The following is a 15420-nucleotide window of genomic DNA, read 5'->3' on the forward strand; positions in this document are numbered from 1 at the left end:
AAACACGGCAGGGAGCAGCGGGGGTTTTGCCCCTTGTGCTGGTTTGCCGTTGTTACACGTCCGTTTCCTTTCCCCATCCAAAGTGCTGCTCGCTTACTGCAGCGGTTTTATCTCCCGAATTCTTGTGCTTCGTTTCCTCATGTCCCTCTGTTACATATTGCGCGTTGGATTTCTGACTGACGACTGAAAGATGAACATACATTTATTACTGCTTTTGTGACGGGGGTATGCGTACCTGCATGGTTTAAATAGTTTGCCGTTGAATATCTGAGGAAGAAGGCAAGTTTTGAAAATATTTTGACAACGAGCCGCTTTCTCTTTTAGTGTAGAATTAAGTGCTGCAATTTTAGGTGCTGCAATAAACTCACGTTGAAAGATGTTGGCAAAAATCCCTAATTTTTGGCACCTGGGCTTTGGATATTCCCCCCCCCCCACCTGCATTTATTTAGCCAAAAGCCCAGGTGTGGAGCAGAAAGACCCCAGCTGAGGAGGCTGACAGACTTGCCTCAGTCTGTAGTTGCTGGCTGAGGACAGGACTGATGAAGCATTGATGTTTTGGTGGTGGCGAAATCAGGTAAGAGCCATTCGAAACAGTTTAACAATAGCACATTAGTACATACTACGGATATTGGTTTTAGTAGTGTTTCAGTAGATTAGAAACTAGAGAAATCCATTATGATTATCCAGTCTAGCCTCTCAAATAAAACGAAATTATTTTCCTTTTTTACAGTTCTGCATCACTCTTGCTGAGGCTGTAACAGGTGGACCTCCAGGTGTGAAAGGCTTGAGTTTAGAGTATTCAGGTTTAAAATACGCAATTTGCAAATATCTCTGTACAGTAAGATTGGCTGCAATTTGCTCTGGCTGTGGTCAGCAACAATGTTATAAGAGGAATTAGTTTATACGAGTTAAAGCTTTTTACCGTGTCCATTCTTCTCGTGGCCCAGACTGTCTTCATTAGATTTGGATTTATAACTCTCCAATGTCTGCTCTGAAACATCATTTTCTGTGCAGAAGACAAACGTAATGATGAGATTTTTCTATGACTCTTCTTCATTCTCTGCCTTGAGCATAAAACTTGGGAGGCACCAGTTACAGGATGGGGGTTCCATCATCCAGACTATTTAAGAGAGATGCCCAAGACACTAATTTCATTGGCTTTTGTGGCACCTCCTGTCAGTTGAAGCATGTCTCAAGGCTGCCAGTTACAGGGACTTTTTAAGAGCTGTTTGTGACAAGTCACGGTCACCTTCTATGGGGGAAGGACATTTAATGGGTGGCTGGAGGAGCCAGGTCTTGCTCTCCTTAACAGGCTCCTCAGCTCTCAAGCCCCTCTGAATAAAGCAGCGTCTGCAGTTGCTCAAACAGGGCCATCACCCACCTCTTTTCCACACTCCATAAGCTTTTTTCAGCTTCCTCATAAAAAGCAGAACAATGACGAGCAGCACGAAAATCAGAGCAGCCACCAAGACTGGCAGCAAGAGATTATTCTCCTTTTTCATGCCTTCGGATTTCAGATCTGGCTCTGTAAAAGAAGCAGGTGTATATCTGTGTTGTTAAAGTGAGTCTCTGGTAATTAAGACAAAAACAATATATCCTGGACCGGGCCAGATGAACATGGTGGGAGAGAAGTCACCTTACTGGACTTAATTTTAGCATGTGAGGTCAAATTGATTAAAATCAATGAGCTTGTGCTCTGGCACAGCAAACAGTAAAATTTAGCTTTTTTCTAGATGATAAAAATGGTTGTGTGAGAAGCAGCTTGGTGTTAGAAAGCTCATTGTCGGTCACTAAAGAGTTCGTACTGAAGGTGATGATGGAAATCCCAGTTGCATTTTCACTTGGTTGCGGAGCTTCTGTCCTGGAAAGTTCCTGTTCTGTGACGTTCACATAGAATGCTGTTTCAGTCCCTGGAAGAATAGAAAGTAGAACAGTGTTTCTCTGAAGAGCAAAGGGGTGCTTAAGAAATGTGTATTTTCCCAGCAGCTTTGAAGTCCAGGGCTGCTGGTACTGCAGCAGAAAGGGAGCTTCTGAAGCCCTTGACTTAAAGCTCAGTGCTTACTTAACGCTATATTTTGTTTTAATCTGGAGACTACCTAAGCTTTATGAACAGAAAATCCCTAGTCTCTTTACACATTATTGAATTCAATGGTTCCCATTTACAGGCAAATTAAACAAATCTGATCTTTGACTCTTGGGTCATTTTGGGGCTTTCCCTGTCCATCAGTTTGCTTCTCTTGCTTGCAAAACCAGGAATGAGCATGCTTTTCCTTAGAGCAAGTATTTTTATTTTTTTTTATATTCATATCCCTCACTACTCTTTTACTGTCTTCACAGCTCTCAGTGGTGCAGTCACACGGTGTGAGACTCCCTGTCCTTTGCTGCCACCACCCATGTCAGATGAAGATGGCTCATACTGCTGGGGACACGATAACTCGAACCAGTCAGTTCTTCCTTTTTGGCTGCAGCTGGCGTCACTTCGGACCGTGTGCAGAGAGGTGAGCTCTGACTTTCTTATGCACACAGACAATATATTCTTGTATAATTATAATTAAATTCCATTTGTAAAACTAAGATGATAATGCGTGTTGCGTCTGCCAGAACTTTACATTCATAAGAGATTTTTTTCCTTATCAGGGGAGTAAGCACACCTAGTGAAAGTCCTCTTAAAACACTCAGGCTCCCGCTCCATATTTACCAATATATGTATGAATTGTTAGTTGGGATGTAGCTGTTCTCTGACATTTGTTATCACCGGTGCAGCTCTTTTAAACAAATATAAACAAAGAGTTAACGTATTTCGGAAAGAGCCAATTATTTTTCACTGAAGAAACGTGTCCCCACCTTGGTGGGGTTTGGCCAACCCATTTGGGCAGTTTAATTCTTCTGCTGGAGGCAACTCCTCAGTTCAGTAAATGCAGCGGGCACAGGTAACTGTGGTTGCACAGTGCCACCTAGTGCAGCTGTCCAAAGAAATCCCAGCCAGGGCTCACCAGGGAATCACAGAATCCTTTGAGTTGAAGACTCATTGAGTCTCATCGTTAACCGTGCTGTGACCAGGACAGTCTGGCTGCTGCTGCTAACGCTGATGTTCTGCAGCTTGCCATAGACACTTTGTTTTGCTTTTGTGTGTAAAAATGAGAGCTCCCCCCACAAGCAAGAAATGCTGTGTTTTATATTATGTGCTTGTTTGTAATGTGGAATAAAACACTGTTCTTGGTAGCATTTCTCTCCCAGTTTGGTAAATTAATGTAACTAAGACCAAACTTACAAGCAGATGTGTTGTCTGGTTGGAGGTTTTTCTGGATTGATGCTGAGCTGGTAACTGCTGGATCCTCTGATGCTGCAGAAGGCACAGCTGGTTGTTTGGATCCTAAAGGAAACACCCCCAAACACAAGACAAAAATCAGAAGACATGCTTTTCCATTGAACTGATTCTTGGAAAACGAGTATGCTGCTGCATGCTCCATGCTCTGGCCTGTTTGGGTGATGTCTGATCGGTGGTTGAACTTACAGTCCTACTCTCCTACCATCAGCTTCCCTCTCCTATTACTATATTTAATGTTACGAAACAAGGAAAAAAAAAGTATGTAGCTTGGAGCAGAGGCCGTGCTCCTGTTCAGACCTGACACTGCTGTGGTCACTGGGCGAAAAACCAAAATTATTCTGAAGACTGCACAAAATGTCCCTCAGTGCTGATGGCAGCTGGTGATAGTTTACCTGACAGGTGCATTAATTAAAAAGAGCCAAGCAGTTAGTGCCTACCTGTAGAATTCTCGTTGTCAGGTGTATGCACCTCGAGCGCAGACGGGGCAATGCCTGTCCTGGAGAGATCCTTGAACTGGAAAGATGCTGTCAGCTTCTTTTCTCTTAGTGCTTGGTGACGAACGATGCAGCTGGCTGTTGAATTGGGCCCGTAGGCGAGGACGGTCAGCGTGCTGACTGTGGTCCATTTCTTCCCATCAGCTTCTAACTCGTGCTTACTGTCACCTATACACCCGTTGGAGGAAATCATTTAAGTGCTTTCTAGTCAAGGGCAACGTAATGAAAAACCTTCCAGGCGCAACGTGCATTACTTTGCTGTGCTAAAGCAGCACCTGATTACTGTGCAGTTGTGTAAATGGGAGCCCAAAGGCAGCAAGGTTGTGTTTTCTTCCTTGGCAGTTGTCCGAGTACAGACCTCGCTGCACCTTCTGCGCTCGACCCAAAGCCTCTGCTTGGTTTCATGACTCACGTGGGCAAATTCCCCGGCAGTGCCATGCACGTCTGTGGCAAAATCTCCAAACACTCACCATCACTTTTGGTCCTTAGTGAACGGAATAAAGCGTTTTGCTGTCTGCCACATCCATCCATGGCCCGCAACGGGGGCCCTCAAGGCAGGGTTTTGCTGTTCTGCTGCACAGCTGAGTTCTAGAAAAGTTCTGATTCTGCTGTGTGATAGCCAGGGACATTGAATTTGTGTCTTAATAGCTGTGGATTTGTTACCCCAAACATAAAAAGAAGTTGTGCAATGTTTATGCCTGTTCATAAACAGGCACAAAATATAGGCGCACAATATTTACAGTTGTAATAAATAAACATTTCTGTAACTCTGTGAAATCCTGTGCAAGTCCTCTGTCATCCCCACAGTGCGGGTTTCACTGTCCCCCTTTTTTGCACTTTGGAAACCAACTGATGCTTTCTCCTGATCTGTTACTCTTGGTAACACACTGATGTCTTAAATGAAAGAAATTCCTTGTTTCCAAATTAGCCTTTACAGGTAACTTGCTGTATTGCATAGGACACTATTTCTTTATTTTTTTTTTCTTTAGCCTTGTTTGCTAGCTATATTCAGGCTACCACACTGTGTTGTTTTCCAGAGCTGATGGAGAGGGGGGCAGGGGAGGAGATTACAAGCTAAGCTTTGAATATGTTGCTTGAGGATGCAAAATACAAATAAGAGCTTGTTAATGCATGGAAAAAAAAAAAGCAGCATATGCATCTGTGGGTATTTTCCTCATGCTTTGATAGAGATGTGCATTTCCTCTTCGCTGTGCTACAGTTACAAGCGAGTAAGGTATTTATTATTAGGAGGTGGCCTTCAAAGCAGCTATTTATATAGCACACAAGTTAATTTGAGCTATGCAATAGCTCTGTTCCTCCTCACCTGTGTCACCCCAGAGCCTCACAGGGCAGTGACAGCTGTGTTTTGTGAGCTCTCTTCTTGCTTCTGCTCGTGAGCTGCCTGACTCTGAGTAGATTGAGAGGGAAATGCTGTTGGGATGTGTGTGAGCTGCTCTGCAAAACTGAGGAAAATCCATCTGCTGCTTACAGCATGGAAATAGAGTGGATTTGTTTACTGGCTTTATACTGGGGCTTTCAGAATTGTGCCTGCAGAGTTTTGGTTTCATTTTATTTTGGTTTCGCTCCAGACTCTCAGGTTATTTTGGTGCCAAGTGGCGCTGTTCTGCACGGAATGTGAGCAAAGCAGATGAGCCCTGTCCCTTGCCCAAACACTGCAATTCAGTGCTGACTTTTCTCCAAACCTGCGCTGCTCGGGCAAAGTTGTACTAAATGAGTGGAGGTTGAGTGCTAGTCCCAGCTGATGTGTTGCCGAAGGTGTTTCACCTTCCAGTATTCTTAAATGTGCCCATGGCTGATAGGAAGAAATGGTTAATTATCAACCTCTGGTCCTTTAACACTTACCAGGGAGCTCTATCCCGTTGTTCAAGAGCCAGGTAATCTGGGACTGTGGTTTGCACCCTTGAGTGTAGCAAGACAATGTAATGCTTCTTTCTGTGTCTTGGGATACTTCCAGTACTGGATTAGAAGGAGCAGCTGCAGCAAAAAGGTTTAGAATCAGTTACAGCACATCTTCCTACTTGGTTTTATGAATGTCTGCATACATAGCATTATCTGGGGGCACTGGCCTAAGACCAGGATCAGGTCGTGTAAAGCACCATTTAATTGCATGCAAAAATGTAGGTCTGGAGCTGAGGAGCTGTTCTGCTCTTCTGGGACAAAGCAGGCGAAGGAACTTACCTAACACCTCAACCGTCGTGTTCATGCTTTTGAATGGGATGCCATAGTAGAAGCAGTTATATTCGCCTTCGTCGTGCACTGTTACGTTAGACAGTTGGATGGATAATTCATCCTTTGAAGAATGGATAAGTTTGTACCTCTGATCTCTTAAAGCTGTAAGGAAAAATAAACCCAGCTTGCTATGTGTGTTGGTACGTAAGAAGAAAATGGGTAATTAAAGCAATAATGAGTGGGAATAGTTTTCTTCATTACTTTTTTTTTTAAAATTCATCAGCACTAGACATAAGGGAGCAGTTCTAGCACAAAGCATTCCTAACTGGTGCTGCACTGGTACAGTGACAGCAGTGGATTGAAGAAGGGGGTATGTGCTGCTAGAAGGCAAAATAACATGTTTATTCTTGCTCTTGTATTCAGGGGGTCTTATTCCTGTATTCTTAGGTATTATTGCAATTTGAGTTCTGTAAGTGTCTAGATAGATGAATATAAGCAAGCATTGAGACCTGAGGACATGATATGTAGACAGAAAAGTAATATGATGTTTGAATGTAGAGCATAGATGCATGAACTAAGGACTTTTTCTTTCCCTGTTCCCCAAGTCTTTATCTGACCTTGAAAAAATCACTTCCCTTTTTGGGTGTATTTTGTGATACATAAATGAACCATGTGGTCAGCACACACCTCTTTATTAACTGCTTATTAATGAGCTGTTTTGCTTCTCCTATCCTTGTCTAATTACCTTGATTTTAATGTGATTTAATCACAGCAGCGCTATAATTTATGGAAGCAATTAAATATAAAAGGGTTTTGAAATCACCATGATACAAGTCTTGTATCTAGCTTGTCACATTTTTATCTGCAATGAGGCTGGAGGGAACTAGTTCAAAAGTGGTTTATCAGACAAGCAATGTGATAGAGATTCACAGTGGTGATTCAGAATAAAAAATGAAAATGTCTGTGTGCAGTGTAAAGTCGTTAAATGAGGACTGTTTTCTTTAGTGTTGCTAAAGGAAAATAGTCAGTGTGTCTGACCTATCAAGGATCCAAATGCTTTGCAAACTCTAGTCAGATAAATCCCAGTCGTTATTATTAAAGCCTAAAGGCTTTAACAGCAGGGATGCTGACTAGGTACTGTTCAAATGGGGAACACTAAAGCAGTCTTCATCTGGCAGAGCTATTGAATTTGGACCAAAAGGAGGAGAGATGAGAGATGTGAGGTGAAGAGGAGTGCGAGGAAACACAGTAATTGTAACTTTGGCTTCGTCAGCATGCATTAGAAATCACTGCTGGTTTTCTAAAAATTCCCTCCTGGTGCACTACACTGAATTCCGTGATGAGCAAAAGAGCACCCAGGGCTTTCAGGCATGTCCACTCCTGTCTCTCTTCTAGGGCGAGAGTGGTTTTTTGTGCTGATCTCTTGCTGCCGGTGCATTGCTAAAAGCTCTGGTGCCAGACCACTCTTGTGGGGGTTTCCATTTCATCAGCTTCCTGCCAGAAAGGTGTAAAAACCATCTTGCGCGGTCGGGTCACAAGTGAGTCAGAGTGGCCCTGGGTGGGAGCCAGGAAAGCCCACTTGTGAGTGACCCTCCAGCCCCACGTGGAAAGTCCTGCACTTGGTTTTCACACTTACCGCGCAGGGTGTTGATAAAAATGGTAAAGTTGTGAGGGTTTAACCATTGCCGGGCAGAACTGCCGTCACCGCTGAGCCTGCAGTGGAGATTTAGGTCCTCTCCTTCCTTTAGAGTTACAGTTTCGCTGCCATGTCCTGGAAAATCCCCTGCCAGAGGTGGGGGGAAAAAATAAGTATTAAAATGTGACATGAAGTAAAGCGACAATGTTTCGCACAGAGAAGTATGTCAGCTTTCTTTTTGCGTCAAGTTTTTTCTGTATTAGGAAACCTGCTAATATAATTGTATGTTAATTTTCATTGTACCATGCTGCATTCTGGAGCTGTTGAAGTTGATTTGCGAGTGTGTGTGCCTGAGCAGAACCTCTGCAAAATAAGACATTTTTTTATTCAGAAGTTGGAATGCTCCTTTTAACTGACTTTGAAACTTCTTCCAAAGATCGGAGCCACAAACCTGGCCTGGCACAGGGTACTAAAATGAATTTTTGGTCTTTCTACTCCCAGCTCATTTTACAGACAGGCGGTGTTTTGTCTCCAGACATTCTAAGATGTATAATACACTTTGTGGAAACATTTGATGACCTGGAATGACTTGCCTTCTTCAGAAAAACGCATGCTGTGGAGAAATTACCAAGAGTAAGTCCAGGGTCAGATGTAAGTAAATAGGCAGTAATAGGGTTTTATTTTTCATTCCTGTTTTGTGCGTTCTGATTTTGTGTTCCAGCTGGCTTGTCTGCTGCAAGTTCCTGCTGCATACATGAGCGCTGCAGTTTGGGGAAATGAGTCTTTCTGGGCCTCAGGAAAGCTTTGCATTTTCTTAAAAACATTTTTAAATATACCAAAAATGAAACTATTTTAGGGTATTCTTGCCGGACCTGACCTTTTACCACTAAAGTCAGAGGAAGGACTTGTCACCCTGTAAGATGATGGTTTCCCATGGGGACCTGTGGCCGTGCCTCACCCTTGAGCTGAGCACGCCTGGTGTTTCCTGGTTCTGCGTCGAGAGGTGCGTGTTGGTAAGGTAGCAGAGAGAGCCCTGTTTGTGGTTGTACACGGGGCCCTTCTGCATTTTGGCACAGAGAAAGTTTCCTGTCACTAACACAAGTGTGAGGTCGCATTTTGAGATGCGAGCAGCAAGGCTAAACAAGAAAAATTGAGGTGTTGCTTGCTTTTCTAGAACAGGAAAAAAAGCAGCCCCCACAACAGAGATAATACATCATTTCTATGAGAGACCGTGGCTTCGTTCAGACCATGACTCACAGGTCAAATTTCCCTCCTTGTGTGGGGGCAGTTTGCAGTGGTTGTGGTAGTTCTAGTGCTCTGTGCATCCCAGCTGCCCTGGCTGCCTGGAAGAATTGGTCTGAGATCAAGTACTGCAATATATATTCACCCTCTTGGCAAGAAATAGCAACTGTTTCTTGCTAGGAATTGCAGGATGCAATGGAGCAAAACCAGCTCATGACTCTGGTTGCTATTATTTTAGCCATCAGAAAGCACACAGAGAACTTGTTGCGGTGAAATGCGCTCAATGCATTGTTTCAGAGTTCTCTTTAAAACTGTAGCCTGTAGAGGCATCCTGTTTAATGAGTTATTTTTGGCCTCTGGCTGCAGACCTGCAAGGAGGAGTCTGAATTAATTCTGATGGCCAAGAGCAGCTAGTGGTTGTCGGCAGGTACAAGTTCATCATGCGGGAATCGGGGGCAATGTTGGAGGAAGAGGGGCTGCGCACTGAAACAGAGTGAAAACTGCTGATTTGGAGTGAGTCTAAAGAGCACTGCAAGCGCTAGTTTGGCTAAAATACAACTGACATCTCCTTAAGGCTTGGGTTCTGTCAAACACAATCAATGCTAATATAGCATATAGCATTCCTTTAGACGCCGAGATCCGATGTGGCCTCTGTTAACGATACCTTAGTGTGCGAAAGTATTAGCAAAGTGTCCACAACAGCACTGCTGCAGTTTCTGCCCCAGCATTTGTTGAGAAGGCAGAAGAGGGCAGCACCAGGCTTGTGTGTGCATTCCTCCTGCAAAGGTCGGGAGGGAAGCCTGCCCGTTGTCTTGCTGCTTTCCTTACCTAAATCTAAAAGGTCAAATATGGATCTCTCATGCTGTCCTGTGTATCAAAGACAGAAGATAAGCAAAGTGGCATAAGCTCTAGTTAGGAGCGAGGAGATTGAGCATTTAAACGCTTTTAATTTTCAAAATACTTTGCAAGTGCTTCTTACGTTAGTCTCTTTTTAGACAGTGTGTGAACAGAGGCATACGCAGCAAGTAGTGACCAACTGTCCGGATTTAAGGGAAAAGCTTTTGATTTCCCAGCACTGCCATCTCGAGCACACTGACAGCTGCTAGGAGGTGAGTTGGTCTCATCGACACTGGGTTTACGAGTGTCAATGCTTTGGAAAATGGGTGACAATGCAGCATTGCCAGCAAGAAAACAACAGGAAAGCTGCCTTGTGCGTAGCACGCTGATACTCTGGCAGTCAAGTTCTCCAAGCTGTACTGCTTGCGAAGGGCAGATCATGTAAGACAACGCGTTTTGCTTACCTTGCATCAGGAAGAGAGCCGCGACGTGTAGCACCCTGGCGAAAGTCATGCTGTGGTGTGGGCGCTGGCGGTCTGTGCTGGCTTCCTCTTTGCCGACGCTGCTGCGCAGGAGGTCCCTTTTCAGCATGGGGGGAGCAGATTTACCATGACTTCATCACTGCTGGGACCTCTGCCCCCTTTCCTTCTCTATGCCATTCCACTCTCTTCTACCCCCGTCTCACGTTTCCTATGTGTTGGCGACTGCTGAGAAATTGGTGACCTCACAGGTCCCTAAAATGAAACTGGTGGGCAGCAGGACTGGGGACGCTTCACCTTGCTCAGCATCCGTGTGGGCAAGAGGGGGAGAGGTGTACACAGGGAGGGTGAAACAGGTAAAGGTTAATAGAAATTTGGGTCTGGGGTGATGCTACAAGGACACTTTGTGCAGGATTTAATTCCCCAAGATGGGAAGGCGTCCAGGAAGGCAGAGCTTACTTGGTGGACGCAGCTGTAGTGCAGCAATTGGCAAGGTTGCTTGAAAATGCAGCCGTGCAGTTTAAATCTCTGGAAAACTAATCTTGTGTCACTCCGCATCTTGTACCGCTGTGTGCGCGGGAGGTTTGCTTTGCTCTGCTTGCAGAGATCCTGGCAAAAGAAATAACGAGAGGAAGGTAATCCGCTGCGTGTGGTTTGTGACTCTCTGGGGAATTAAGAGTATTGGTGAGGTGGTTGTGAAAGATTCACCGAGAACTGAAGCACGAGGCAGAAGTTTGGCTACATGAAGGAGGTCCCAGAGGACTGGTGGCAGAGTCTGGGTTTCCCATGTTCCCATCCAGGTCTGATTATTTCGGAAGCAATCCGGGTGTAGCAAACTTTTTGTATCTCCTGGGTGCGTGATGTCCGGTAACATCACAAGATTTATTCGTGCCCGTCTTTTCATGATGTAGCCACGCACGCTGATTGCCAAAAAGGCTTTGCAGATCCTCTTTCTGGTATTTCTCTGCGACTGCCCAGCATTTACTGCAAATGGCTAACACTGTAAAGATCAGCCGACTGTAATAAGATAAGAAATATGGTTTTAAAAAACTGTGCATCTGCAGGGCGTGGATTGGAGTGAGACAAAATAATTATAAATACATTATGCATCTTCTTATTTATTAGAACCTGTGTCCATTAAACTTTCAGGTGCATGGAAGTGCTTAATTCTGTTAGCCTATATCTGGCTGATAAAAGCTGTAGCTTTTATTTTGTAATGCAGTCAGTTTTACTGGAAAACAGAGCTCTAGGCTGTAAAGTTTTACGTAGGTACTCGACTTCAAAGAGCCTCGCTGGCTGAGAAAACTACTGCTGGATTAAAAAAATCCAGATTGAGAAAGGAGATCTGTGTTGTAAAGGTAAGCACTGCTTTGGTCTAAACCTGACACTAACATAAGTCTGGGGAAAATAAAGGCATCAAGCAGCAGAGACACTGAAGCCCCCTCCCTCCAACCCAGAGGGAAAGCTCTGTCCCTGTGCAGTAGATGGAAAACTAGACTCGAGATGGTTTTGTGCCATCTGCTGTCAAAAAAATGAACTTCATCTTCGGTGGAGGGAATAAAAATGTAGCTCACATCCCTTTTTCTGTGACGCTTCTGAGGCTTACACCCCGTGCGTGTGGGCATCGCAGAGTGGGATGTGGTGAGGGCAGCATTGCAATCCAGGCTGAGAAAGACTCTCTTTGTGTTTCAGGGTCTCTGTACAGCTGTTCTCTAGGCATATACCCAGAACAGGCATTTTTCCTCTTGCTGGAGCCACTGAAAATATCGCTCAGGTGCACCTGAGCAATGCACGGACCTGTCTGAAGGGGCACTTCATTAAAGGTCTGTGGCAGAATATTCATTCTGGCAAAGTTCAACAGGCTCGAGAGGAAAACTTAAATAGGAAGAGCGAGGTGTGGGTGCGTGGCATCTTTATGAAATCATCTCTGAGACGTTTTTGTCCAACTTCCAAGAAATCCATTTAATGTCATAAGCAAATTAAAATGCAGTGGTTGTTTTAACAGTTGTTAGCACTTGAAACTGAGATTTAAAAACAACCAACCAACCAACCCCCCCAAAATAAAAAAATACAGATGTCACAGGTAATTACAGCTATTTTTGGCAATACAATTATTGAGTTTTTTTAAACAGCAAACATTTTTCTCAAATAAATACAATCTGCTCACACTAAAAACATAATAAACAGAATGATACAACAGGTTTAAAATGAAAAAAAAAAAATTACCCATTGATAACATCAAGTTTTAAGAGATGTCCACAGAGAGAAACTTGAGAAAATACATTTTAATGGGAAGTAATAGAGAGGAACTGGCTGTGTATTTTCTGTTATGTAGCATGTATGGTTCGTGAATATTCCCCAGGGAACAAGTGTTTGAGGAAGTGGTGAGAAGTAAGTAGCGATTTACAGTGTACGCGACCAATCGCACTTACTGCTTAATTGGTTCTTTTTTTGTTCATTCATTCACCATTTTAAGCATGTCTGCTACCACTGTCATTTCACGTGTATTTTTAAAGTTCAAATGATTTCCTTTATGCTTAGGCTCTTTTTTTAAAAACAAAACAAACCACAAACTGAACTTATGAAGGCTCCCCTTCTAAACAAGTTTTCGCACGGAGTTTCAATACGTTTATAAGTCATGAAGCATCGCAAACTGATTTCCAGCTCTGGGTTTAAATGAGGAGTTAGTCGACTACAGCCTAGCTCAGCTATCCAGCGTCCTTCTTTTTGAAATGAATACGAATATAATCAGTCCCTAAATCTCACCTACTTCATTTCTTAAATCGGGACTGGAATGGCTCAACCCCCCACAGCCATGAGTCCTCCGAGCTCCTCATTAAGTCAGTGGCAGGTGATGGGAGCAGCCTGTGGGAGGACCAGGCTTTGCGCAGCTTCACCCCGAGCCTGGGGAAATAATGAGAAATCTTCCTTTTTGTTTCCCTGGGCCCTGGATCAAGCCTTTGTCAGGACCCAGAGGGAGATGTTCACAACCCCTCACATCCAGTGCACTACGTGGGAGCTAAGTAGAGAGGCTCAGTTTGTCACAGTGCTGGACAAAACCTTCTCCCCATCCTCTAACTCTTTTTTTGGAAGAGCTGGTTAGTGCACAGGTGCAGGTGACAGCAGTATCTCAGGGACATGGGTACTAACTGGGGGCTCAGGGCTGCGGGTACAAAATCTGGACGCAGCGCTCTTGTATCCCTCCTACCCTCTGTGTTTTGCAGAATTACTGCTGGTGTTGCCTTCCCCAAAGATAATTGCTGCAGAATTCTTGTAAATGATCACTGATTGGGTGATTAAAATACCAATTTCCTAATAATGTTGACACTAGAAGCTAACACCAGAAGAGAGAAGGAGGCTCCTACCATCAGCTGACTTCTTTCTGCAGCTGTTCAGACTGAGTCAAAAGGGAAATACATTTTTTTTCTGAAGTTACGGCCTGGTTCCTCAGTTTGCATAAACAAGCAAAGCTCTTTTGATTTGAGTATACTGTGTCAATTTACACTTACACATGTGAACCTGGCTCCATGCTCAGAGGATTTGAGAATTTGGCTGTAGCTGCCACTGCACTAAGCGGAAGGGAAATGCTTTGGACCTGGCACCTGCATTAAACTCAAAAGGGGTCCCCAGGCAGAGCTCAAGCTTTGGGGTCAGGGCATGGCTTCAGCCCCCTCCCGCCCACTTCAGCAGAGGGAGGGAAATTCCAGTCATAAGGACAAACTCTTGATGGAACCTGAACTTTTCAGAATACTCTAGTTTAGACCTTCAGGTGCTGAGTGTGATCCCGTCGCCTGCTGCTGTCCTAGAATTTGATTCTGCACTTTGGCTCTTGTATTCTTCTAGCCCAACCCTTTAAGTTGCATTTTACTGAAATACTGAACAAACCACTTCTTGGCAGATTTCCTGCTTTATTCCTCAACTGGGAAGAGAGGGAAAAAAATCTAGGAACTGCTATTTGTCTCCTATACTCTAATTAAACTTCTGGGATCTGATGCAGCTCACAGTGAAGGCAAGGAGGAGATTTGCATGCACTTCAGATAGATCAAGTCTAATGTTCTTCTGGGACAAGACACTGAAGGGACGTTAAATACACATTAATGAGCAGCAATGGAGTGAAAGTTAAAGCAGCAGTTGTTTTGTGTTCTTAACATCTCAATTAAAAATTTAAAAGGAACATTTTTTTTCCCCCCCCAGTAAGCCGTATCAACATGAGACTACTTAACACAAAACTCCTATGAGAAATCAAAATGCTAGAAGAAAATAAGATTTTTCTGTCTGAGATTCTTTACACCTGAAAAATCTAGTTTGAGATAAGACTGCAATTGTCAAAATACTTTCCCAAACATCAAAAAATATACTTTTTAAAATAAGAGAGTAGTTTAACATCTACTTTCTCAAACAGAACACACTCTTTTGTATTACTTACTATATGCAAAGAAGAGCTAGTACAATATGCAAATTGTGCATCCAGGTTTGCTCCCTCTTTGTTTCATGCTTCTGTTTAAGTAAACTCCTTGTAACATCGTTTATCTGCAGCAGGACCTGAGCAGCCTCCACTGTTTTGCACAGGCAATATTTGTTGCCTCAAATTCCATCTTGCTGGCCCACGGTGTGAAACAAAAAGCAGTGCAGAGAATTACACAAGCATCAGTGACCAAATTAGTTCTGGTGTGATTGTCAGCTGTTTAGTTTTTAAACCCTTTGCAAATTTGCAGTGAGTAAGCATGGAGGAAGACAAGCCAGAAATGCTCTTCGGAATGTCTGTACACAGCCAAAAATAGTTTAAATTACAGTTAAAAACTAAAGTGACAGCAGGTATGACTGCACGGGAGCAGTTTCTCCTGCCATCTCATAAGTTATCTCCCTGACTTTCAGTATACATCCCTGGTATAATAATGCACTTATGAATAGCCTACTGTGTATTAGTACATAGTCATACATGTATAAATAATGGACTATTCTGGGTCGTGACAATGTACATATTGCACAGGATGAGCTCTCTTCTGACTCAAAATATGTACAGAATCTGCTGTACTCTCCCTAGCAAGCTCAATAAAAGCTGAGTTAAAACCCCCTAAGATCTGTTACGTCGCAATTGCCGAGTGTTCGGCCTCATTTAGGGAGAAGGGTTGCAGTTCATCCGTCCTTACTTGTTCTGACTGCTGAAAATGCAGCTCAATCATATCCTACTGAAGGTGAGACCAGTCCTGCTGA

General features: G+C 43.7%; 1 protein-coding gene across 1 annotated transcript; it reads right to left on the minus strand.

Annotated features, from left to right (window-relative positions):
* Nucleotides 1-97: 97 nt before the first annotated feature.
* On the minus strand, nt 98-10240 carry LOC104271594 (cytotoxic and regulatory T-cell molecule-like; the record flags this gene model as incomplete). Its single annotated transcript, XM_009866310.1, has 11 exons — nt 10192-10240; nt 7649-7795; nt 6022-6174; nt 5686-5817; nt 3766-3990; nt 3272-3373; nt 2418-2486; nt 1806-1910; nt 1382-1525; nt 923-1006; nt 98-183 (listed from the first exon to the last, which is right to left on the minus strand). Coding segments are annotated over exons 1-11 (1296 nt in total), but the record flags the coding sequence as incomplete, so codon positions are not given.
* Nucleotides 10241-15420: the final 5180 nt, after the last annotated feature.

The sequence above is a fragment of the Apaloderma vittatum genome, unplaced genomic scaffold, assembly GCF_000703405.1.
Source record: "Apaloderma vittatum isolate BGI_N311 unplaced genomic scaffold, ASM70340v1 scaffold19573, whole genome shotgun sequence".
Classification (NCBI taxonomy): Eukaryota; Metazoa; Chordata; class Aves; order Trogoniformes; family Trogonidae; genus Apaloderma; species Apaloderma vittatum.